Raw genomic sequence first — 24765 nt, 5'->3', positions numbered from 1 at the left:
AGGGACATCCCTGAGGAACAACTGGCTGCTCCCACTCTATTGATATGTTATGTTATATTGGTTCAGCCCAGAAAATGGCTGTAGATAGGATCCTATAAGACAGAAAACTGTTCCGTTATGATGTTATAACTGTGACTGATTTACAATCAGGACCCTTATCCTTGTGCCTTTGTCAAGCTGAATAAAATGTGGTTACTCTTGTATCTGGGTGATGCATTATTTACATATTCACTGATCTGCCAATGTTTTATTTACTTGATCCTGTATTCATGACTGCAGATGTAATTTTTCCTATTGCTGTCACTAAGTCTCTCTATAAACAGCAATATCACCAATGATCCCTGCAACCTACAGTCACATCTCTCTGTATTACCCAACACAGGAGGCTGTACTGTTACTGCTACACAAGAATAAGAATGATTCTGACTGAATCAGATGGTTTCCACCCATGTGGGCTAAGGGAGCTAAGTTAAGTAATTAATAACTGGGCCACTGCTACACGGTTGTCAAAGAGTAGATGTTACACCAATCTGTAATACACTGCGAGGGATGTGATTCTGAAATCTACTGTAGAAAATTTGATCAGTGTCAGCATGGTTTTATTAAAAATTGGGGTTGGTTCTTGGTTCTCTGGATAATAGGACTGTGAAAGGCTGGATGTGGTGGAAATTTGTCTTCCTAACTGTGTAATATACAGAACTGGAGGAACAACATAAGAGAGAACAGTAAATATAATCCAAACAAGTGTTTTACTAATTAAATAAAGAGCAAAGCTGAACATTATTTCACAAACCAAATAAAAAAAATCGTATTTTGAGAAAAACTTAATTTAGTGCATTATAACGGGCGGATTGCTTCAGCTGTTATCAAGGCATCTCGTCAGTGCACCCGGTACCCAGAGTCAGGCAGTGACGGATGTCATCGCCCCTCGTTATGGAACCCGTATCCGTGACTGTCAGCTCTCCAGGCTCAGCTTGAAGTCGGGGAGAATTTCCGCCACTCTCTTTCGGAGCAGTTCACGTCTCTCCTCCTTTAACCTCAATTCACTCATATATTTTGGGAACCGTCTCCACGTTCTGAGCACAGTCAGGAGGATTCGCCTGGAAGATAATAAATATACAACTCATAACAAAGGAGAATATTACTGTTTGTATATGTACTATATATTCGCAGTCAGTATCTACATGTAGTGTATTCTGCATGAGGAACTACATTGTAATAAAACTTGTTCACTGTTTTAAATAGCAGACTTGTGCCTGAGGACACATTTAATTTAAATTTATTGAATTCAAAGTTCGTGTGTGTGTGTGTGTTGCTGGGGATGTATAATTTTGTAACCAATCAATTCATTGGAGGGCGCACAGTAGTCCAGAGTATTTCAGGAGCTTAATGACCTGGGTGACAATAACCTGTCTACTCTTGAATATTAGTGAGGACAGGGCTGCATGTGACAGGGGCAATGACATGATGTGAGGAGGGGAATGGAGGCAGCAGGAAGTAACAGACTGAGAGTTATGTAGTAGAAGGAACGGGGTCCCCCAGCAACACAGAATATATCAGGAGAAGAGTGATGTGTTAGTGAGGACAGGGCTGCATGTGACAGAGGCAGTGACATGATGTGAGGAGGGGAATGGAGGCAGCAGGAAGCCACAGACTGAGAGTTATATAGTGGAAGGAGCAGGGTCCTCCAGCAGCACAGAGTATATCAGGAGATGAGTGATGTGTCAGTGAGGACAGGGCTGCATGTGACAGAGGCAGTGACATGATGTGAGGAGGGGAATGGAGGCAGCAGGAAGCCACAGACTGAGAGTTATATAGTGGAAGGAGCAGGATCCCCCAGCAGCACAGAGTATATCAGGAGATGAGTGATGTATTAGTGAGGACAGGGCTGTATGTGACAGGGGCAGTGACATGATGTGAGGAGGGGAATGGAGACAGCAGGAAGCCACAGACAGAGTTATATAGTGGAAGGAGCAGGATCCCCCAGCAGCACAGAGTATATCAGGAGATGAGTGATGTATTAGTGAGGACAGGGCTGTATGTGACAGGGGCAGTGACATGATGTGAGGAGGGGAATGGAGGCAGCAGGAGGCTACAGACAAAGTTATATAGTGGAAGCAGCAGGGTCCTCCAGCAGCACAGAGTAGACACGTGAGGTTCCTTTCACACTAATGCGGCCACATTGTGGTATGGAACAAAGGTCATATATACAACTTGCTACGTAATGTAGTAATTCATTTATAAGGTACAATTACACCAATAAACACAGAGCTGTCCCAGACACAGGAGCTTCCAGTGAACTTCCCTAAATTTCCCTTAAAGCCTTTTAATGGACAACGTTTAGTTCCACAGAAGTGTCATAAACCTTAAGGTAACATTGACAATGCCATGAACATTACATTATATTAGAGGATGAATGTGACATGTTAGGTGATCTGAACCCCCAGACCTGTACATGATGATGACATAATTAACCCCATCTGTGCTGACCTCTGGTTATGCGCTGCCGCCGTCCTCTGCTTTTCCCACATTTCCAGTTTTGCCTCCTGCACCAGATCCAGCCACGCGGTGAACGTCTTTCTCTGAAGATTGGCCTTGTAGCGGCGGTCCGCCCTCTCCTCCTGGATGAACAGGTAGTCCTTGTACTGTAATAACAGGATATAATAGTACAGTTAGCAGCTATGGGCACTGATATAGACACATACAGTATATACCTCTGAATAGTACTATTCATATCTTACTGGGCAGGAAGACATTTGGTATATATAGTATATAGCTGCCAATTCCAAGCCCCTATTAATATTCATATTATGAAAGGATTCATTCCAGTAATCAAGACAAACAATATTCTGACACCGGGGAAATCAGACGTCTGTGTTTTGTTTTGCTTGAAAAATCTATAGAATAAAAAAATAACAATTACAGGAATAGTATTGACCACTGGGGGCGCTGTTCTATTGGAAGTCTATGGCCAAGAATTAATTAATTATGCAGTGAAAAAGCAAATACACTGACAGCTGTCATCAAGGGTTAACAAATGGGAATAAATGGACAGCACTGACGGAACAGGCTGAAGAAACAACCTAACTATACTCTAGTCCAGGATTCTCAACTGCAATCCTCACGCACCACCGACAGGTCATGTTTTCAGGATCTCTGTAATCATTTACAGGTGAGTTAATCGATTTTGCTGGGTCAGCAATTATCCAGAATAACACTGGAAAAGCAAAATATAAAATACTATACAACACGACTGACTATAATGAAGCACCTATGAGAAAGCTGGTAACAAGCACACAGAGAGATCCCCCAGCACACTGCTATAGCCAGCAAAGGAGCTGCCATTTCTATAAAAATGCAAAAGTCTTAGTTGCACACATTTGCAAATGTATGTTAAAGCCATCCGCCACTCCACGGCGCTTTTACTAATAGGGTGGTCCTAACTCTAAACAGTCCCATATACTTGGGCCATACATATATCATACTTGCTAACTCTCACAGAATGTCCGTGAGACTCCCGCATTTTGCGAGAGTCTCACGGACTCCCGGGAGAGTGTGGCAATCTCCCGGATCTGCCCACTTCTTAGTAAAGTGGGCAGAATTAGGTCCCAAATGCCGCGATTCCCGGTGAATCGCAGCGTTTGCCCCCCCCCCCCCGCTGTCAAATGACGCCTTTGCGTCATTACGTCACGGGGGCGGGTACAAAATTACGCGCATTTTGGAGCCCCGTCCCCCATCACGCCCACCTCCCCCAGCAAGCTCCCGGAAACCAACTTTCTAAAGTTGGTAGGTACGACATATATGTGGTTTAAATTGCAGGCTAACTTACCAGGAGGAACCCCAAAAGCCTCCAAACAGCAATCCAATGCCAGTACTCCCCATCAGCTACTGACACTAACATGCCTTATTATTTATTATCTGTCCCGGGATCTACGGCCGCAGCCCTGTGTGTATGAGCAATAGACAGGTCTTATAATACTGATGTTATGTGACAATATGCAGATACGTTATCCCTGGATGTTATGTATCAGGATCCAGGTATCTACTGAACTAGTCTCTGTTGTGTGAGGATATCGACAGTCAGTGAAGTAAGAAGTAAGAATCTCCTGCCGCTTTCTGGTCACAGCAATAAAAAATAAGGGAGACGTGATGAATAAAGAACACGCGTGTAATTCTATATGTGCAGGAACTGTGAGTTTCTCTCTCAATGACACTAAACTCACCTTCATCCATTGGCGGAAGGTCCTGCGTAAGACTAAAGTGGCTGCCAGGTCTTCTGCCCGCTGGTTCCTCTCCGCTGCCGTCTGTCTCGCTGCCTGTAACCAGCCCAGCAGGCTGCCCCTCAGGAGGGCACAGCGGTGATGAGATGCTGCCCGCTACAGACGGAGAGAACAGCCTGGGTGACGTTACCAGTAATATCTGTATTAATCTGACACTTTCTGCCTAATGTCCGTTCCTCCAATATCTAACATGAAGGAGGATTTAGCGTCTCTATATATTGAGCACGTGTAACGGACTATCAGTCACTGCAGTGACAAACATTTATATATAACGCTGGATTTGATGCTCTGGGTGGAAGAACTTGCTGGGACTTGTAGTTCAGTAACAGCCGCAGAGACTCCTAAACCTGCAGTGACTGAAGATTATTACATTGCAGATATTGGGAGATGGAAATGTTCATGTATGAAGGTAAAATACATAATGTGACTGTAAACTGGAGTTTTGCTACCAAGTGAAGTGTAAGTGGGTGTTTCCTCTATTCTACAATAAGATACATTATAATCGGATGTCCTGGGTGACGCTGCCGTGGTTACAGTATCTTATTTAGCGGAGTAATGAGAGTGTTTATTAATGTGTCGAACTAATCACATCGTCTAGTTACCTCCATATCATGTCTGGTCTGCGCCACCAGCTTCTTCCAGGGTCCGAGCCCCCAGAATCTCAGCAGCCTCTTCCCGCGGTTCCGCATCGCCTGTTCATTCAGGTCTCTGTCCCTCTCCAGCCTCAGCTGCTTCTCCTCTTCTTTCTGGAACCAGAGGGGTCACATCGCTCAGACAGGTCTGCGACACGTCAGTCGTACATTTATCCAGCAATAATAATGACAAGAGGACCCTGGACTGGAATAACGGTCTCTGTGAGCCAGAACCATCTGTACAGAACACTGTGTGTGCGACACCTCATCTTATTGATGTATCGGGTGATATTGTCTATGTACAGAACACATAGAGCCACTATCTGACATTGATATATTTCAAAAGTTAAATATTACTGAACTGAATAATATACACGAAATAACAAAGTCTTTGTACTATGGTATAAGCCCATTGTGCTCTGTTACTGCAGCAGCTGATGATTGGGGAGCAGAGCTTTGTAGAATTGCTTTGTAGAAATGCAGTGTGTGGATTGGTGGATTCATCTACAGGACGGGGCCAGTGATGTCATAGCTTATTAAATTACTGCATTTTTAAAGATTTTTTACTAATATCATACACACACACACACGGCAGTGTAATACTGCATACCAGCCAACAGTTCCAAAATTTGCAAGACTGTCCAAATTTTTGTTATGCTGAAAGGACCTCATCGTATTGGAAGGGAATGAGATTGTTGGTTTTTGTAAACGGGTCGGTTTTAATGCATTATGTTTCTTGTATGTTTTCCTGATTTTCCGGTCCGGAATGCTGGCAGGTATGTGTCAGTGGTAATACTACTTCACATTAACAGAGTTACCCTGAACAGCATATTTTACAGTCATGTCCTTTAAAGCTCTGAGTTCACTCTACAATTATACTGAGCCCTTTGTCAATTCCCGAGATAACACAATTATCCTGATTTTCCAGAATCTGTGAACACATTAAGTGACATGTATGTAACATGTTAGACTCCTGGCACCTCTCTCTGCAGCCTCCGCTCCTCTCTCTTCCTCTCCAGCTGATTCTCCTTCTCAGCCGCCTCCATCTCCAGCCTCTGGCTCTCTGCTGCCCTCAGCTGGGCCTGTGGGGAACAACACGGGAGTCACATTATTAGCAAAGCTCAGACACTGAGGTGTATTTAGCAAGGTCTGGATTATAAATTGCTGTATGACACAGTCGGCATATAACTGGCTCAGCCTCACCAATCTCTCTTCCTCCCGTCTCCTTCTCGTCTCCTCCAGTAATCGCTTCCGTTCCGCACGCTGCACGGCCCTCTCCTCCATGGCTGCGATGGGAGACATGAATGTGTCAGAGCCCTTAAACTGCACAGTGTAGAAATGTCACAAACACAGCGGGACTACTGCCCTAAACGTCTGCGTCACCGGCCGCCCTCGCCCTACATGTCTGCGCCACCGGCCGCCCTCGCCCTACACGTCTGCGTCACCGGCCGCCCTCGCCCTACACGTCTGCGTCACCGTCCGCCCTCGCCCTACATGTCTGCTCCACCGGCCGCCCTCGCCCTACACGTCTGCGTCACCGGCCGCCCTCGCCCTACATGTCTGCTCCACCGGCCGCCCTCGCCCTACATGTCTGCGTCACCGTCCGCCCTCGCCCTACATGTCTGCTCCACCGGCCGCCCTCGCCCTACATGTCTGCGTCACCGGCCGCCCTCGCCCTACACGTCTGCTCCACCGGCCGCCCTCGCCCTACACGTCTGCGTCACCGGCCGCCCTCGCCCTAAACGTCTGCGTCACCGGCCGCCCTCGCCCTACACGTCTGCGTCACCTGCCGCCCTCGCCCTACACGTCTGCGTCACCTGCCGCCCTCGCCCTAAACGTCTGCGTCACCTGCCGCCCTCGCCCTAAACGTCTGCGTCACCTGCCGCCCTCGCCCTAAACGTCTGCGTCACCGGCCGCCCTCGCCCTAAACGTCTGCGTCACCGGCCGCCCTCGCCCTACACGTCTGCGTCACCGGCCGCCCTCGCCCTACACGTCTGCGTCACCGGCCGCCCTCGCCCTACACGTCTGCGTCACCGGCCGCCCTCGCCCTACACGTCTGCGTCACCGGCCGCCCTCGCCCTACACGTCTGCGTCACCTGCCGCCCTCGCCCTACACGTCTGCGTCACCTGCCGCCCTCGCCCTAAACGTCTGCGTCACCGGCCGCCCTCGCCCTACACGTCTGCTCCACCGGCCGCCCTCGCCCTACAGGTCTGCGTCACCGGCCGCCCTCGCCCTAAACGTCTGCGTCACCGGCCGCCCTCGCCCTAAACGTCTGCGTCACCGGCCGCCCTCGCCCTAAACGTCTGCGTCACCGGCCGCCCTCGCCCTAAACGTCTGCGTCACCGGCCGCCCTCGCCCTAAACGTCTGCGTCACCGGCCGCCCTCGCCCTACACGTCTGCGTCACCTGCCGCCCTCGCCCTAAACGTCTGCTCCACCGGCCGCCCTCGCCCTACATGTCTGCTCCACCGGCCGCCCTCGCCCTAAACGTCTGCTCCACCGGCCGCCCTCGCCCTAAACGTCTGCGTCACCGGCCGCCCTACATGTCTGCTCCACCGGCCGCCCTCGCCCTACACGTCTGCGTCACCTGCCGCCCTCGCCCTACACGTCTGCGTCACCTGCCGCCCTCGCCCTACACGTCTGCGTCACCGGCCGCCCTCGCCCTAAACGTCTGCGTCACCGGCCGCCCTCGCCCTACACGTCTGCGTCACCTGCCGCCCTCGCCCTACACGTCTGCGTCACCGGCCGCCCTCGCCCTAAACGTCTGCGTCACCGGCCGCCCTCGCCCTACACGTCTGCTCCACCGGCCGCCCTCGCCCTACACGTCTGCGTCACCGGCCGCCCTCGCCCTACACGTCTGCGTCACCTGCCGCCCTCGCCCTACACGTCTGCTCCACCGGCCGCCCTCGCCCTACACGTCTGCGTCACCTGCCGCCCTCGCCCTACACGTCTGCGTCACCGGCCGCCCTCGCCCTAAACGTCTGCGTCACCGGCCGCCCTCGCCCTAAACGTCTGCGTCACCGGCCGCCCTCGCCCTACACGTCTGCGTCACCTGCCGCCCTCGCCCTAAACGTCTGCGTCACCTGCCGCCCTCGCCCTAAACGTCTGCGTCACCTGCCGCCCTCGCCCTAAACGTCTGCGTCACCGGCCGCCCTCGCCCTAAACGTCTGCGTCACCGGCCGCCCTCGCCCTACACGTCTGCGTCACCGGCCGCCCTCGCCCTACACGTCTGCGTCACCGGCCGCCCTCGCCCTACACGTCTGCGTCACCGGCCGCCCTCGCCCTACACGTCTGCGTCACCGGCCGCCCTCGCCCTACACGTCTGCGTCACCGGCCGCCCTCGCCCTACACGTCTGCGTCACCTGCCGCCCTCGCCCTACACGTCTGCGTCACCGGCCGCCCTCGCCCTAAACGTCTGCGTCACCGGCCGCCCTCGCCCTACACGTCTGCTCCACCGGCCGCCCTCGCCCTACAGGTCTGCGTCACCGGCCGCCCTCGCCCTAAACGTCTGCGTCACCGGCCGCCCTCGCCCTAAACGTCTGCGTCACCGGCCGCCCTCGCCCTAAACGTCTGCGTCACCGGCCGCCCTCGCCCTAAACGTCTGCGTCACCGGCCGCCCTCGCCCTAAACGTCTGCGTCACCGGCCGCCCTCGCCCTACACGTCTGCGTCACCTGCCGCCCTCGCCCTAAACGTCTGCGTCACCGGCCGCCCTCGCCCTAAACGTCTGCGTCACCGGCCGCCCTCGCCCTAAACGTCTGCGTCACCGGCCGCCCTCGCCCTAAACGTCTGCGTCACCGGCCGCCCTCGCCCTACATGTCTGCGTCACCGGCCGCCCTCGCCCTACATGTCTGCTCCACCGGCCGCCCTCGCCCTACATGTCTGCGTCACCGGCCGCCCTCGCCCTACATGTCTGCGTCACCTGCCGCCCTCGCCCTAAACGTCTGCGTCACCTGCCGCCCTCGCTCTAAACGTCTGCGTCACCGGCCGCCCTCGCCCTAAACGTCTGCGTCACCGGCCGCCCTCGCCCTACACGTCTGCGTCACCGGCCGCCCTCGCCCTACACGTCTGCGTCACCGGCCGCCCTCGCCCTAAACGTCTGCGTCACCGGCCGCCCTCGCCCTAAACGTCTGCGTCACCGGCCGCCCTCGCCCTAAACGTCTGCGTCACCGGCCGCCCTCGCCCTAAACGTCTGCGTCACCGGCCGCCCTCGCCCTAAACGTCTGCGTCACCGGCCGCCCTCGCCCTAAACGTCTGCGTCACCGGCCGCCCTCGCCCTACACGTCTGCGTCACCTGCCGCCCTCGCCCTAAACGTCTGCGTCACCGGCCGCCCTCGCCCTAAACGTCTGCGTCACCGGCCGCCCTCGCCCTAAACGTCTGCGTCACCGGCCGCCCTCGCCCTAAACGTCTGCGTCACCGGCCGCCCTCGCCCTACATGTCTGCGTCACCGGCCGCCCTCGCCCTACATGTCTGCTCCACCGGCCGCCCTCGCCCTACATGTCTGCGTCACCGGCCGCCCTCGCCCTACATGTCTGCGTCACCGGCCGCCCTCGCCCTACATGTCTGCGTCACCGGCCGCCCTCGCCCTACATGTCTGCGTCACCGGCCGCCCTCGCCCTACATGTCTGCTCCACCGGCCGCCCTCGCCCTACATGTCTGCTCCACCGGCCGCCCTCGCCCTAAACGTCTGCGTCACCGGCCGCCCTCGCCCTACACGTCTGCTCCACCGGCCGCCCTCGCCCTAAACGTCTGCTCCACCGGCCGCCCTCGCCCTACATGTCTGCTCCACCGGCCGCCCTCGCCCTAAACGTCTGCGTCACCGGCCGCCCTCGCCCTACACGTCTGCGTCACCTGCCGCCCTCGCCCTACACGTCTGCGTCACCGGCCGCCCTCGCCCTAAACGTCTGCGTCACCGGCCGCCCTCGCCCTACACGTCTGCTCCACCGGCCGCCCTCGCCCTACAGGTCTGCGTCACCGGCCGCCCTCGCCCTAAACGTCTGCGTCACCGGCCGCCCTCGCCCTAAACGTCTGCGTCACCGGCCGCCCTCGCCCTACATGTCTGCGTCACCGGCCGCCCTCGCCCTACATGTCTGCTCCACCGGCCACCCTCGCCCTACATGTCTGCTCCACCGGCCGCCCTCGCCCTACATGTCTGCTCCACCGGCCGCCCTCGCCCTACATGTCTGCGTCACCGGCCGCCCTCGCCCTACATGTCTGCTCCACCGGCCGCCCTCGCCCTACATGTCTGCGTCACCGGCCGCCCTCGCCCTACATGTCTGCGTCACCGGCCGCCCTCGCCCTACATGTCTGCTCCACCGGCCGCCCTCGCCCTACATGTCTGCGTCACCGGCCGCCCTCGCCCTACATGTCTGCGTCACCGGCCGCCCTTGCCCTACATGTCTGCGTCACCGGCCGCCCTCGCCCTACATGTCTGCTCCACCGGCCGCCCTCGCCCTACATGTCTGCTCCACCGGCCGCCCTCGCCCTACATGTCTGCGTCACCGGCCACCCTCGCCCTACATGTCTGCGTCACCGGCCGCCCTCGCCCTACATGTCTGCTCCACCGGCCGCCCTCGCCCTACATGTCTGCTCCACCGGCCGCCCTCGCCCTAAACGTCTGCTCCACCGGCCGCCCTCGCCCTAAACGTCTGCGTCACCGGCCGCCCTACATGTCTGCTCCACCGGCCGCCCTACATGTCTGCTCCACCGGCCACCCTCGCCCTACATGTCTGCGTCACCGGCCGCCCTCGCCCTACATGTCTGCGTCACCGGCCGCCCTCGCCCTACATGTCTGCTCCACCGGCCGCCCTCGCCCTACATGTCTGCGTCACCGGCCGCCCTCGCCCTACATGTCTGCTCCACCTGCCGCCCTCGCCCTACATGTCTGCGTCACCGGCCGCCCTCGCCCTACATGTCTGCGTCACCGGCCACCCTCGCCCTACATGTCTGCTCCACCGGCCGCCCTCGCCCTACATGTCTGCGTCACCGGCCGCCCTCGCCCTACATGTCTGCGTCACCGGCCGCCCTCGCCCTACATGTCTGCGTCACCGGCCGCCCTCGCCCTACATGTCTGCTCCACCGGCCGCCCTCGCCCTACATGTCTGCGTCACCGGCCGCCCTCGCCCTACATGTCTGCGTCACCGGCCGCCCTCGCCCTACATGTCTGCTCCACCGGCCGCCCTCGCCCTACATGTCTGCTCCACCGGCCGCCCTCGCCCTACATGTCTGCGTCACCGGCCACCCTCGCCCTACATGTCTGCTCCACCGGCCGCCCTCGCCCTACATGTCTGCGTCACCGGCCGCCCTCGCCCTACATGTCTGCGTCACCGGCCGCCCTCGCCCTACATGTCTGCGTCACCGGCCGCCCTCGCCCTACATGTCTGCTCCACCGGCCGCCCTCGCCCTACATGTCTGCGTCACCGGCCGCCCTCGCCCTACATGTCTGCGTCACCGGCCACCCTCGCCCTACATGTCTGCTCCACCGGCCACCCTCGCCCTACATGTCTGCTCCACCGGCCGCCCTCGCCCTACATGTCTGCTCCACCGGCCACCCTCGCCCTACATGTCTGCGTCACCGGCCGCCCTCGCCCTACATGTCTGCTCCACCGGCCACCCTCGCCCTACATGTCTGCTCCACCGGCCGCCCTCGCCCTACATGTCTGCGTCACTGCCTCTCCAGGTCTGGTCTGTACCTCTGACTGCAGGATGAGGGGTGGAGGCTCCGCTGGATCTCCTGGCAGTGGACACTGTGGTCTGCGCAGGGCTCGTGTTCGGGTGTTCAGAAGGAAATGGTAAACTATGGAAACACAATACAAGAGCACAAGACTGTAAGAGACCTGTACAGTAATATCTATATATCTCCTGCCTATTACTGATCCAGTGCTCTGTCCCAGAGCCGGCCTCGTACATACAATGCACAGTCTCTATATGTACACTGACGGCACCTTTATCCGCCCTGCAGATCTGTGACTATTTTCCAGTTTATGTTTTGCAGATCCATAGAATAGAATTCCACGATGTGATTTGTATCTTTATAAACAGAGCTGGGACGATGGCCCAAATCCGCATTTGGCCGTGAAACGCACAAGAGTTTCACGGCCAAATGCGGATGGAGGAGAATATTCCACTGAACAGATTTGCTCATCTCTACTGACCAGCGTTAGATAGGGATAGTGCCTCGGAGGGGAGGGATGAAAAACAACCGACCATAAATTATTCTGCGTTAATAAACGTCATTATCTGACATATAATATTCCTGTACCTGACAGCAGAGGGCGTCACATGACTGGATGTGAGGCAATCACATGATACTCACATCCAGTCTTGTGCTGCCACCTTGAGGCAGGAACACGCACTGCTATGATAGGAACTTCCAGACTACAACCCTTTATCTTTTTAAACAAAGCATCTCTCAGACATGAGAGTACCTCTAATTTATTCATCAAGAAGTCACATTTGTAAAGAAACATGAATATTTATTCGGTATAGAGACAATGGGGCGATTTAATAACACGGTGCAGGAACGTGTAGTGACCTATAACGTATATAATGTATTATTGTGATCATTACGGTGTAAATCACTTGTTAAGTCAAAATATAGTTTAGAAACATCCCATCTGGTGGTGCCGTACCAGAGAGTGGTTTAGGACATCATCATGGAGATGTGGAGACCGCGCTCCTGGAAACTCGCCATCTCCTGGCTGTCTGTTACCGCCATGAGTGCAGCAAAGGGGCCAGGAGTGCACTCACAGTGTAAGAGGGAACGATCACTAGTGATCTCCTCCAGGGCGGCAGATCCAAGGCCTTGTTTAATGTAACTGAATCAGGTCTCACACAAGGCGTTACTATCACATCATTCAGACATGGATCTAATCCTAACCCCTGTAGTTACCATCACATCCCGTGTGCCTGAGACCAATCAGTCAGGACAATGGGGTGTCTGCCCCCTAATAAACAAATACAATTTGCCTGGGTAGACTGAAACATTAAGTAACTTCCAGCAAAACAAATCTGGAAGTTAAAACCACCATCTAAGCAGATGCTACTAATCACAGAATATTCCTACACATCGCACCGTGTTATTATATAAGGCCGTTCTTACAAGAGAGAACTGAAAAATCAAAATATAAATGAAAAATAGAGCTCAAAAAACTTGAAACTTGTTGTATTAATTTCTGATGTTCCCGTTGTGAATCCCGGGGGCTCGGTGGTTGTACAGTTTGTATATAATGTATAAACCTAGTAAATTGTGCTGGTTTCTGCGTAAATCACTGGAATAGTTTCACAGTGAGCCGACGTCTACCTTCCTGTCTCACGGAGTTGGGCGTCGACAGCCATAGTGTGACAGTATAGTAGAGACAGGCTGCATGTGGGGGGGGGGGGGTGACAGGTAAGCTTGTAACGATAATGACAATATCTTTACTTCTCTAGTGGACACTTATAAATGGTTACAGCTGTGACCGTGCCGCGCACTCATCCTACAGTTCATGTCACATTCTGTGATTATCACCATGTAATAAGAGAGGGTAAGATGTATATTAATCATACCTAAGGGGTGTCTCGGGGTTCCGGGGAGAGGGATCCTTCGGAGATGGGTCACCTCCTGTCCTGTGGGTCACCTTGGGAGGAAGGACCTGGCCAGACAGTTCTGCCGTCACACAGGTGGCTCTCTTGGCCTCCTGCCTGGAGATCATCAGTCTCTGGTTCTCCATCAGGCCCAGGATCATCTGTTTCTGCTCCTCCAGCTGCCTCCGCTGCTCTTCAATCATCTTCTTCTGGAAGAGATGTCGGTTCTCAAAGTTCTCCCCAGTGGCAGGAGCTTCCCTCTGGTGGGCGGATCTGGGGGGGGTATTGGAGGTCTGCAGAAGGAGCTGCTCCAAGTCATGGGATGTGAGAGCCGCGTGTCGTCGTGTCACCTGCCATGGCTGATTGGGAACCGCTGATAACTTCTCCGGGGTGTTCTTGAGAAGGATGGTGGGGGTCCTAGAGTTGCTGACTACACTTCTGCTCTCATCCACCTGCATCAATAGAAGACATTATATTATATACTATGTAAGACGGCTGTACACAATCCCTCTCACTGGGGCTGAAGACGCTGAATATAACACAGGAGGAGATACCTCTTTCTTTGTGGTTTCACTGCCGCCAACACTCGGCTCCATCCGGTTCTCAGCGCTCTGTTTGTGGCTCCCGAGAGTTGAGGCCGCGTCCAGCAGAGCCGCCATCTTCCTCTTAGTCTCCTCTTTCCGGGCTCCCAGTTCTCTCTTCTCCTTCTCTGCTCTACAGAAGAGCTGCCACTCTATCAGGCAGTGCCGCAAGAGCCGCTTCTGGTAACACTCTACCGCGACCTGCTGTTTTCTGGATATAGGAGACGGGTGGTAGAAGGACACAGGTCATGTTAGACATATGAGTGTTGTAAAGACGAAGGTGGGCAAACGTCAGACAGAGGGAATCACTGGTTACATTACTGAGATCGGTGCAGTCTTACGCTATCCAGTTACATGGGTGCTAAGTACATTATTGCCACCGTTACCTGTTCTGATCCCTCAAGTCCATCTCCATCTGTTGGGTCTCTCGGTCCAACTTTTTGGTCCATACATGGTGCTTCCACGCACGGAATGTTCTCTGTTGATGCTTCCAGTCCGCCAGAGCTCGGGCCTTGCCCATCTTCACCCTGCGCTCTAAGACCAGCTTATACCAGACAGAGAAGTAGTTTTGGAGGCACTGTGAGACCAGGAACATGCAGAGGAGATCAAAAGCTCAGATCAGTGTCGGGACATTACGATGGGAAGATCAGAAGGTAGAAAACAACCAAGTACCATAGAGAGAAGGACAAGGTAGCCGTACGTGTGATGCCGATGTGTAGTCTAATCTACCACCATGGCCACACTCAGGAAGTCCACGTTTTGGCCAGATGGCCAAGAGGGAGTTGTTTAGCGATCAGGATGAACCACTGCGTTCTATTGTCCCCAAATAGTTTGGTCGGCCAATGTGATCAGTGGATAACCCAATTCGTCAGCATGCCAAATAAAATAACATTTCTAGATGAAAATGATAATTTCAAATGGAAATAGATAATGTGTGTATAATGGCCAAACACTTCTCTTTAATCTCATTTATAAAAAAGTAAAGAAACAAAAAAATAATAAATAAAAGTGAATATTACCAAACTGTAATAACAAAACAACAAACTGTATAGATTGAAGATTCCCAGGATGCTGAGCACACACCCAGCGCGAGCACAATCTCACCCTGTGGTTTTCGGCGTACACCTGGCTGAGCAGTTCCTGGATCTTGGCTCGTTTCTCGAGTCTTCTCCTCTCCAGGTCCTGTTCCTGGCAGTCTCGTTGTGTCTGGATTCTCTCCAGTGTCCTCTTATTCTCCAGCTCCTGTCTCTTCCTCTCTCTAAGAACAAGCAGTAAATGAGGAGATTCAGGGGGAAAGGACAAACCAGAACTGGACACACAAACAGTGGAGATGAAGAGAAGGGAATATGCACATTGTGACAGCTTCTTTCTGATCTATTTCCTCTGACTAAATGATGATCAGACCAACTATATAAAGGGCTGTAGTCATAGACAGAGTTATATAGTGGAAGGAGCATGGTCCCCAGCAGCACAGAGTATATCAGGAGATGAGTGATGTGTTAGCGAGGACAGGGCTGCATGTGACAGGAGCAGTGACATGATGTGAGGGGGGGAATGGAGGCAGCAGGAAGCCACAGACTGAGAGTTATATAGTAGAAGGAGTAGGGTCCCCCAGCAGCACAGAGTATATCAGGAGATGAGTGATGTATTAGTGAGGACAGGGCTGTATGTGACAGGGGCAGTGACATGATGTGAGGAGGGGAATGGAGACAGCAGGAAGCCACAGACAGAGTTATATAGTGGAAGGAGCAGGGTGCCAGCAGCACAGAGTATATCAGGAGATGAGTGATGTGTTAGTGAGGACAGGGCTGCATGTGACAGGGGCAGTGACATGATGTGAGGAGGGGAATGGAGGCAGCAGGAAGCCACAGACTGAGAGTTATATAGTGGAAGGAGCAGGGTCTCCAGCAGCACAGAGTATATCAGGAGATGAGTGATGTGTTAGTGAGGACAGGGCTGCATGTGACAGGGGCAGTGACATGATGTGAGGAGGGGAATGGAGGCAGCAGGAAGCCACAGACTGAGAGTTATATAGTAGAAGGAGCAGGGTGCCAGCAGCACAGAGTATATCTGATCTCAGACAATGAACTTGTTTGACAATAACATCCCCTGTACATCCCTCCGGCCACAGTTTATACACTTACAATTGTATAACCGCATCGCACACCAGGGGGTAAATGTATCATACTCCGGTTTCTTCAAGTCACCGGAAATCGGCGAGATGACAGCTAAAATTTAAAGCGGCGCTGCCTGGTAGAGGGAAACTCGCCTTTACAAGGCAGCGCCACTTTAAATTTTAGCTGTCATCTCGCCGATTTCCGGCGACTTGAAGAACCTGGAGTATGATACATTTACCCCCAGCTATTCAGTATGGTGAACGGTTATCACTCCTCTCACTTACATATTCCTGGCTTCCTCCATGGTTCTCTTGCGCTCATTCATCTCTTTGCGGAGTTTCACCACCTCTCTCTGGATTTCCTCGTCTTCTTTCTTGGCCTTTAAGGCTTTCTGCCGGCTCTCCTCCTGCACCACCTTCTGGGCCTGAGACAGCGCAGACTTCTTCAGAGCCGTCTGTTGCCGCAGCTTCTCCATCTCCATCTGCCGCCGAGCCCGGTTCTCCTTCACCTGGCAACGCAGAGACAACTTAATAACAGCCTATACGGCAGTGTAACGGTTATAGGAGGCAGCCGCTGTGTGGGCTGGACCACAGCTCAGCCAATCAAATCACTAGGAACCACTGCACCAAATCCTGCTGTGTGTTTCCCCCACACCTTGGCTGCCTCTGCCGTGTGTAAATATAAATCTATCCAAAAATGACCTTCCGAGTGGTAGACAAATGGGACATTTAAGTCATCGTATGGTTTGAGCTAACGCTGGGCCAGAGACGTTTCTAGATCGGTGGAACGGATGATGGATTGTTTAGTTGTTCTGGGCGAGATCCGTAATTCTGTATAAAGGATATTTAACAATCTACTATTGATCGCATCAGTGGTTACAATAAGGACATAGGAGATAGCAGTTTGTCTCAGTTACTCTAGATATTAAATAAGAGAATACTAGTAAAGAAAAAAGAAGTTACAGAGACCGAGCGAAGTGATAGAAGGGAGATCATTTGTATGAGGAAAGCAACATATCAAATGATGAACTACAGGTTCCAGCAAGCCCTTGGATCAGAGTACCTACCTATGTACATAGACAGTTTATAGAGATTCTATCTGCAATACAGATACAGAGAGCACAGGAGAGGAAGAGGGTTCGTTAGTAAATTGTTTTCTATCTCATCTGTAAAATGTTAGAATTAGAGACTTGATTTTTACCAACGAATTGCATCAAACTTGTCTTAATTTCTTATATAGATTAAAATAAAATTCCATCAGTCCTAGATAATTCTTCTTTACATTTATAGAAAATAGCTGAAACAGTCTACAGAAATTATATATATTATAGAGTCCCCATATTTATACATTTAACGTTCATATGAATTATTATTATTATTACTACACAATACTGTGCAGAGCTGATCCTAGAAATGTAGATGTACAAACAGAATGTCACAGTAATGTGTGTGGACCACACAGGAGAATGGACCCTGGTCAGAAGAGCTTACAATCTAAACAGGGTCGGTGACAGATAGACAGAGAGATACGAGATAGATAATCAAAATGTGTTAAATTTCCCCTTTTATGAAATATCTCTTGTATTTAAAAACCCATAAATTAAAGCATTTGTTTTTATTTATGCAAATTATTTCCAACCGTGACTTCATTACGTGAACATGTAACAATTCACCCTACGGTGGCTGAACGGATATCAGACAATGCGCCTATATTGCAGCGTGTGTGGTATCAGCCGGAGCCGGGATTTACCAGCACACGTTGTATCCGTTGTATTCGTGTAATAACTACGCTCTATGAGGAACCAGCCAGAACTGCCCCTGTCAGGGCGATTATTCACCCCACCTGTTGGTGTCTCACTTCCATGGTGACCCTGGGGTCTCTCTGCTTCGCGGTTCTGCTGCTCTGCTCGCTCCTGAGGTTCTCCAATATCCCAGAATCCACCACTTCCTTCTGGAGAAGCTGCTGCATGAAATCCTGAGCCTTCGCGTTCTCCGTTTCCTGCTCCAGATAGTGATAGAGGTCTGGGAAGAGAAGAACAGTGGTCCTAGTCTAGGATAAACCAGAGTGGCACCTAATCTATGTCACCACTGTGCCGTGATCTAGTGTGAGATGACAGAGGTCGCACTGCAGGGTTATTATCTGCAACATGTGGAAGATTCAGGTCAGCGCCAGGCGCCTCTGAACGGCTCCATGATGTTCAGATAGGCATAATGCCGCCTATTAGGGTAAGAAATCTCCGCTCATTGTTCTGTGCACCTCTGTGGGATGGGGGACAAATGAGAGGAGGCTTCAGCCTGAAAATATTCACTGAGGTTATTATTTGGTCTTGACCTCAGTTTGGGGCCACAAATGCAGTGATACTGGGCTTAATGCTGCAATATCAGCAGTGATGTGTGGTCAACTCAACCGACCTGTGTCATCCAGCCAGGGGGATCTGTAAGGAGGGGATGGGAAGATTTGTTCAGAACCACACACACACCCCTCCTCCCCGGGAAATAGCTGGAGATATACTCTCGGGGATCCTACCATCAAACCTGTTGTACTTGATGAACTCAGGAGGGGGCGCTGTTGTTGGCTTTGAGGCGTCTTCTTCCGGCTCATCGTCGTCTTCACTCGCCAGCTCCAGCTTCAGCTTATTACTCAGCCACTCGCTCAGCAGGTCCTGGGCTACGGAGAGATATTATACAGTTTCAGAGCGTGTTAGGTGTGATACAGCCGGAGCACACAGGGTCATGTAATAAAAGCTCAGAGCAGATGCTGCTTTGTGCTGTCGAGCTCCTACTTATCCACAAATACAGTCTGTGTGTCTGTTTGTGTGTGTGTCTGTGTGCGTGTATATTAGGGAATTTAGACTGTAAGCCCCAATGCGGCAGGGACTGATGTGAGTGAGTTCTCTGTACAGCGCTACGGAATCAGTGGCGCTATATAAATAAATGATGATGATGATCTAATAGGGTTTGTAAATCTGAAAATGTAGGAAAAAACCTCATTGGGGCCAGGTCCCATTCAGAAAGTAAGTTGTGAGAGGTCCAGTGGTGAAACGCTTTATGCTCTATTGTTCCAGAGTGGGACTAGTAGCGGGTATTCAGATCGTAATTTGTAGGACTTAGTCACTTGGTCCCAAATGGAAACAGAAAAACGCGCAGTGGGAAGTTGAGCCAGGCGTCTTGTCCTGTGTTGGGGTAGTATCCAGAGCAAGAAATATAGAGAGTATAATTGTAGTAAATCTGACTCGATCCATACTCTGTGAAGGGGGGTGAGTGTCAGAGAATACACTGGGCATATGTGTTGCTTGATAATACTTTAATATGTTTGGGAGGCCCAGGCCTCCAGCAGTTTCACGCTCCAGGTTTATTAAGCCATAAATAAGGAAAAGCTGAACAGTATTTTAAAGAAAAAAAATGTAAACATTTGAATGGATGGAGGGTCTGGTTCGAAAGTGGATGCAGGTTGGACTTTTGTAATGTTTCCTGTGTACCTACAATTCCACAAGTGCAGGTGAGTTTCCCTTTTACAGGGAAAGCCGTCACTCTGACTGGTATATGGACACAGACGAATGTTCTACAGCTAATTACCAGGGTCTGGTATTACAGATATGGTGAGATATTGTACTCGGATCGGACGTACCTTCAGTATAAGCGTCATCGTGGTCGTGGAGCTGATCGGTAGATTCCAGATCCAGCACCGGATTCTGAGCTCTCTGCACGCGGCGCGGCAGCTTCTTAGGGGAAAACACTTCAGACACAGCAAACTCGGAGGCCTGTTCCACCCTCTGCAAATTAAAGGACAAAAATAGATAATGTTACCACAGAGTTATTTTATCTCTATATTATATGAAGATAATGGTATCTCTAATTGTATTCAATCCTGACCAAGACTCCTTACCCTGATATAGATCTCCATTATTGGAGATATTATCTATTGGTGTAATATTACCATGCTTCAAATATAACAATTCATTTTGGTTACTGTAGGACAAATATATTTATTTTATACTGGTAAGAAGTGAAGGTTGGGGCTACTGAGCTCTATTGCAAGGGATGAGGGGCAACAAAAGAGCCGATAGAGTCAAACACCATCAATAAAGGCCAGGAGCCACCAGCGCATTGAAGCACCTGGTAATAATATACGTGGCATCCCAATATCATCTATATAACAATAATAATATTATTAGGATACTTTTCTATCATTTACAGACCACAGGAGATGTAGTGATTGGACACAGTTCCACAGCAAGAGTTTTGAAGCCCTGTCACAGAGTATCCACCAGATGGCGCTGTCCTCCCAGAACAATACAACAGTCACTTCCTATCTCATGTCTTTAGGTTTATAAAACACAAGTAAAATATTAGTTTTATGGTTCGTTCATTGGCTGCGGATTTATCTGACTAACACTTAATCCTTGGTCGGTTCTGGGGATTGCTCCTTCTAAATCTTTATAAGTATTTCAGACAACACTGGCCGACTGCCCACATATATGTATCCTTGTGGCTATAACTAATATTGCTATATACCCTGTATGGAAGAAGTCTGGAGACCCAGAAGTAACCTAATAACCAGTCACTTTATACAATCATTAATGTGCTGCATTTGGATGTTACTGTTAGAAGGGTTAGTATGAGTTGTGAATATGGTTTTACAATATTGTGGATTGCAAATCTCTATGGAACTGTGTCATGTATTTCTTTTTTTTGTATTGTTATTATTAAAATTTTAATAAAAATATTTGATTTAAATAAAATAAATATTACGTTAATAAATGACATCACCTTTACGCTTCACCGATATTGTCTTCCCCCTCAGAGTGGCCCAACCCTCACCCCTCGCAGTCTGCAGTTATAAGTAAATAAATAAACAATGTATTTATTACCCATGTTCTGCATTTAGTGAACGTCTTCATATATTGGCTGGAACCAGTCCAGGGGGTAAATGTATCAAGCTGAGAGTTTGCCGGTGAGTTTGAAAAGTGGAGATGTTGCCTATAGCAACCAATCAGATTCTAGCTGTCATTTTGTAGAATGTACTAAATAAATGATAGCTAGAATCTGATTGGTTTTTCAAACCCGCCGGAAAACTCTCAGCTTGATACATTTACCCCCAGATCTTTATATGGATGGAACAGAGTAATGGTTCTACAATGTGTGGTGGGGTAATAGAGAATATGTACAGTTGCCTTCAGTATAAAGAACCAACTAACCACTGAGCCACGGCGCTGCCCAATATATTACATATATTTTTAAATATGACCAATTCCAATCTGATTTTTTTTCAGGCATACTGATCACTAAACCAAATCTGCATGTGTGAGGCTTGTATTAATCATCTGTGATACAACGACAGTTTGGGGACAGAAGTGATGGCTGGATCTGACATATGTGGGCAGGGCAGGTGACGGGGTGACAGACACAACCCCCAACGTCTGCTCATCGTCTCTACAAACAGAGGACATGAAGCTTTGACCAGTACATGTGTTCCCTGTATTATCTAACATTATACCGATTTTTTTAGTTACATATATCGGGCTGTGCTGTGTTGGAATAATATTATATAAGGTAATACTTGGAAGCAGAGAACGACATCACAGGCTGCGAGTATAACACAGACCAGGTCCAGGAGCAGCACAGAGCACACTGTGGTACTGATCAGCGCTGTCATATAAACTAACAAGAAAGAAAACTATGAGTTTAGGGACAGACCTTAATCCAGTGCTCCACATTATCGTAGTCAAACGCTGGCTGCAAATAAAGACATGACATGAATGTACACAGCTTCTAATCATGAATATTGTATCACACACGTATGTGACGAGTATATGTACATTACACGTATAATGGACACTACAGTTATCTCCTGTGACGTGATCTCCCTCCAATGATGAACCCACTGAGCCAACATTCCTCATCTTTATGGGGCATCTATGTGACCCTTTAGATATAGGGGACACTAATGAATGTGACACACAGGGAGCTGAGGGGACACTAATGAATGTGACACATGGGGAGCTGAGGGGACACTAATGAATGTGACACACAGGGAGCTGAGAGGACACTAATTAATGTGACACATGGGGAGCTGAGGGGACACTAATGAATGTGACACATGGGGAGCTGAGGGGACACTAATGAATGTGACACATGGGGAGCTGAGGGGACACTAATGAATGTAACACAGGGAGTTGAGGGGACACTAATGAATGTGACACATGGGGAGCTGAGGGGACACTAATAAATGTGACACATGGGGAGTTGAGGGGACACTAATGAATGTGACACAGGGAGTTGAGGGGACACTAATGAATGTGACACATGGGGCGCTGAGGGGACACTAATAAATGTGACACATGGGGAGTTGAGGGGACACTAATGAATGTGACACATGGGGAGCTGAGGGGACACTAATGAATGTGACACATGGGGAGCTGGGGGGACACTAATGAATGTGACACAGGGAGCTGAGGGGACACTAATGAATGTGACACAGGGAGTTGAGGGGACACTAATGAATGTGACACACAGGGAGCTGAGGGGACACTAATGAATGTGACACATAGGGAGCATTGGGGACACTAATGAATGTGACACACAGGGAGCTGAGGGGACACTAATGAATGTGACACACAGGGAGCTGAGGGGACACTAATGAATGTGACACACAGGGAGCTGAGGGGACACTAATGAATGTGACACACAGGGAGCTGAGGGGACACTAATGAATGTGACACAGGGAGCTGAGGGGACACTAATGAATGTGACACACAGGGAGCTGAGGGGACACTAATGAATGTGACACACGGGGAGCTGAGGGGACACTAATGAATGTGACACATAGGGAGATGAGGGGACACTAATGAATGTGACACACGGTGAGCTGAGGGGACACTAATGAATGTGACACAGGGAGCTGAGGGGACACTAATGAATGTGACACACAGGGAGCTGAGGGGACACTAATGAATGTGACACACAGGGAGCTGAGAGGACACTAATTAATGTGACACATGGGGAGCTGAGGGGACACTAATGAATGTGACACATGGGGAGCTGAGGGGACACTAATGAATGTGACACATGGGGAGCTGAGGGGACACTAATGAATGTAACACAGGGAGTTGAGGGGACACTAATGAATGTGACACATGGGGAGCTGAGGGAACACTAATAAATGTGACACATGGGGAGTTGAGGGGACACTAATGAATGTGACACAGGGAGTTGAGGGGACACTAATGAATGTGACACATGGGGCGCTGAGGGGACACTAATAAATGTGACACATGGGGAGTTGAGGGGACACTAATGAATGTGACACATGGGGAGCTGAGGGGACACTAATGAATGTGACACATGGGGAGCTGGGGGGACACTAATGAATGTGACACAGGGAGCTGAGGGGACACTAATGAATGTGACACAGGGAGTTGAGGGGACACTAATGAATGTGACACACAGGGAGCTGAGGGGACACTAATGAATGTGACACATAGGGAGCATTGGGGACACTAATGAATGTGACACACAGGGAGCTGAGGGGACACTAATGAATGTGACACACAGGGAGCTGAGGGGACACTAATGAATGTGACACACAGGGAGCTGAGGGGACACTAATGAATGTGACACACAGGGAGCTGAGGGGACACTAATGAATGTGACACACAGGGAGCTGAGGGGACACTAATGAATGTGACACAGGGAGCTGAGGGGACACTAATGAATGTGACACACAGGGAGCTGAGGGGACACTAATGAATGTGACACACGGGGAGCTGAGGGGACACTAATGAATGTGACACATAGGGAGATGAGGGGACACTAATGAATGTGACACACGGTGAGCTGAGGGGACACTAATGAATGTGACACAGGGAGCTGAGGGGACACTAATGAATGTGACACACAGGGAGCTGAGGGGACACTAATGAATGTGACACACGGGGAGCTGAGGGGACACTAATGAATGTGACACATAGGGAGATGAGGGGACACTAATGAATGTGACACATAGGGAGATGAGGGGACACTAATGAATGTGACACATAGGGAGATGAGGGGACACTAATAAATGTGATATACAGAGAGATGAGGGGACACTAAAAAATGTGACAAAGGGAGCTAAGGGGACACTAATGAATGTGACACACATAGAGCTGAGGGGACAGTAATAAATGTGACACAGGGAGCTGAGGGGACACTAATAATTATGACACATGCAGTACTCTCTGCTTATTAGGATAACCCCCAGCAGGCAGAAAGTCACAGCTGTCAGTAAATGTCAGTAAGACCAGGTCAGTGTGGACCATGAGGGGCTGTGGCTGAGCTGTCCCTACATTATAAGGACACATATCCAGTCCCCACCTTAGTAGCCGGCCCCTTGCTCGCCCTCCGCCAGCGGTACAGGTCCGGCCTGTGTGTCTCGGCCGCTCTGGGCAGCATCCTCTCTCCCGGCTCAGGTAACAGCGGAGAGCCGGAGCCGCGCTGCCTGCCGGGAGCTGTAGTCCTAGAGGGTTTATTTCTCCGTCCACGGACGGGGCTGACGCATGAACAAGACTACAACTCCCACAATGCACCGGAAAACAACGGAAGCGTCCTCCGT

The 24765-nt window shown here is 50.9% G+C and overlaps 1 protein-coding gene across 1 annotated transcript; it reads right to left on the bottom strand.

Moving 5' to 3' along the window:
• Window positions 1–730: 730 nt before the first annotated feature.
• Window positions 731–24688, bottom strand: CCDC191 (coiled-coil domain containing 191). Its single transcript, XM_075197404.1, has 17 exons — window positions 24528–24688; window positions 21870–21908; window positions 19801–19945; window positions 18700–18840; window positions 18016–18194; window positions 16458–16681; window positions 15161–15314; window positions 14443–14633; window positions 14030–14267; window positions 13458–13927; window positions 11603–11706; window positions 6116–6198; window positions 5893–5994; window positions 4883–5026; window positions 4224–4376; window positions 2491–2645; window positions 731–1100 (listed from the first exon to the last, which is right to left on the bottom strand). The coding sequence occupies exons 1-17, from the start codon at window positions 24603–24605 to the stop codon at window positions 956–958; spliced, it is 2745 nt and encodes a 914-aa protein (XP_075053505.1). The 5' UTR covers window positions 24606–24688; the 3' UTR covers window positions 731–955.
• Between the last annotated feature and the right edge of the window lie 77 nt (window positions 24689–24765).

Source organism: Mixophyes fleayi, chromosome 2 (assembly GCF_038048845.1).
Source record: "Mixophyes fleayi isolate aMixFle1 chromosome 2, aMixFle1.hap1, whole genome shotgun sequence".
NCBI classification, from domain to species: Eukaryota; Metazoa; Chordata; class Amphibia; order Anura; family Limnodynastidae; genus Mixophyes; species Mixophyes fleayi.
The sequence above is the reverse complement of the archived record's forward strand: the minus strand, read 5'-3'. Positions and strand labels throughout refer to the sequence as shown.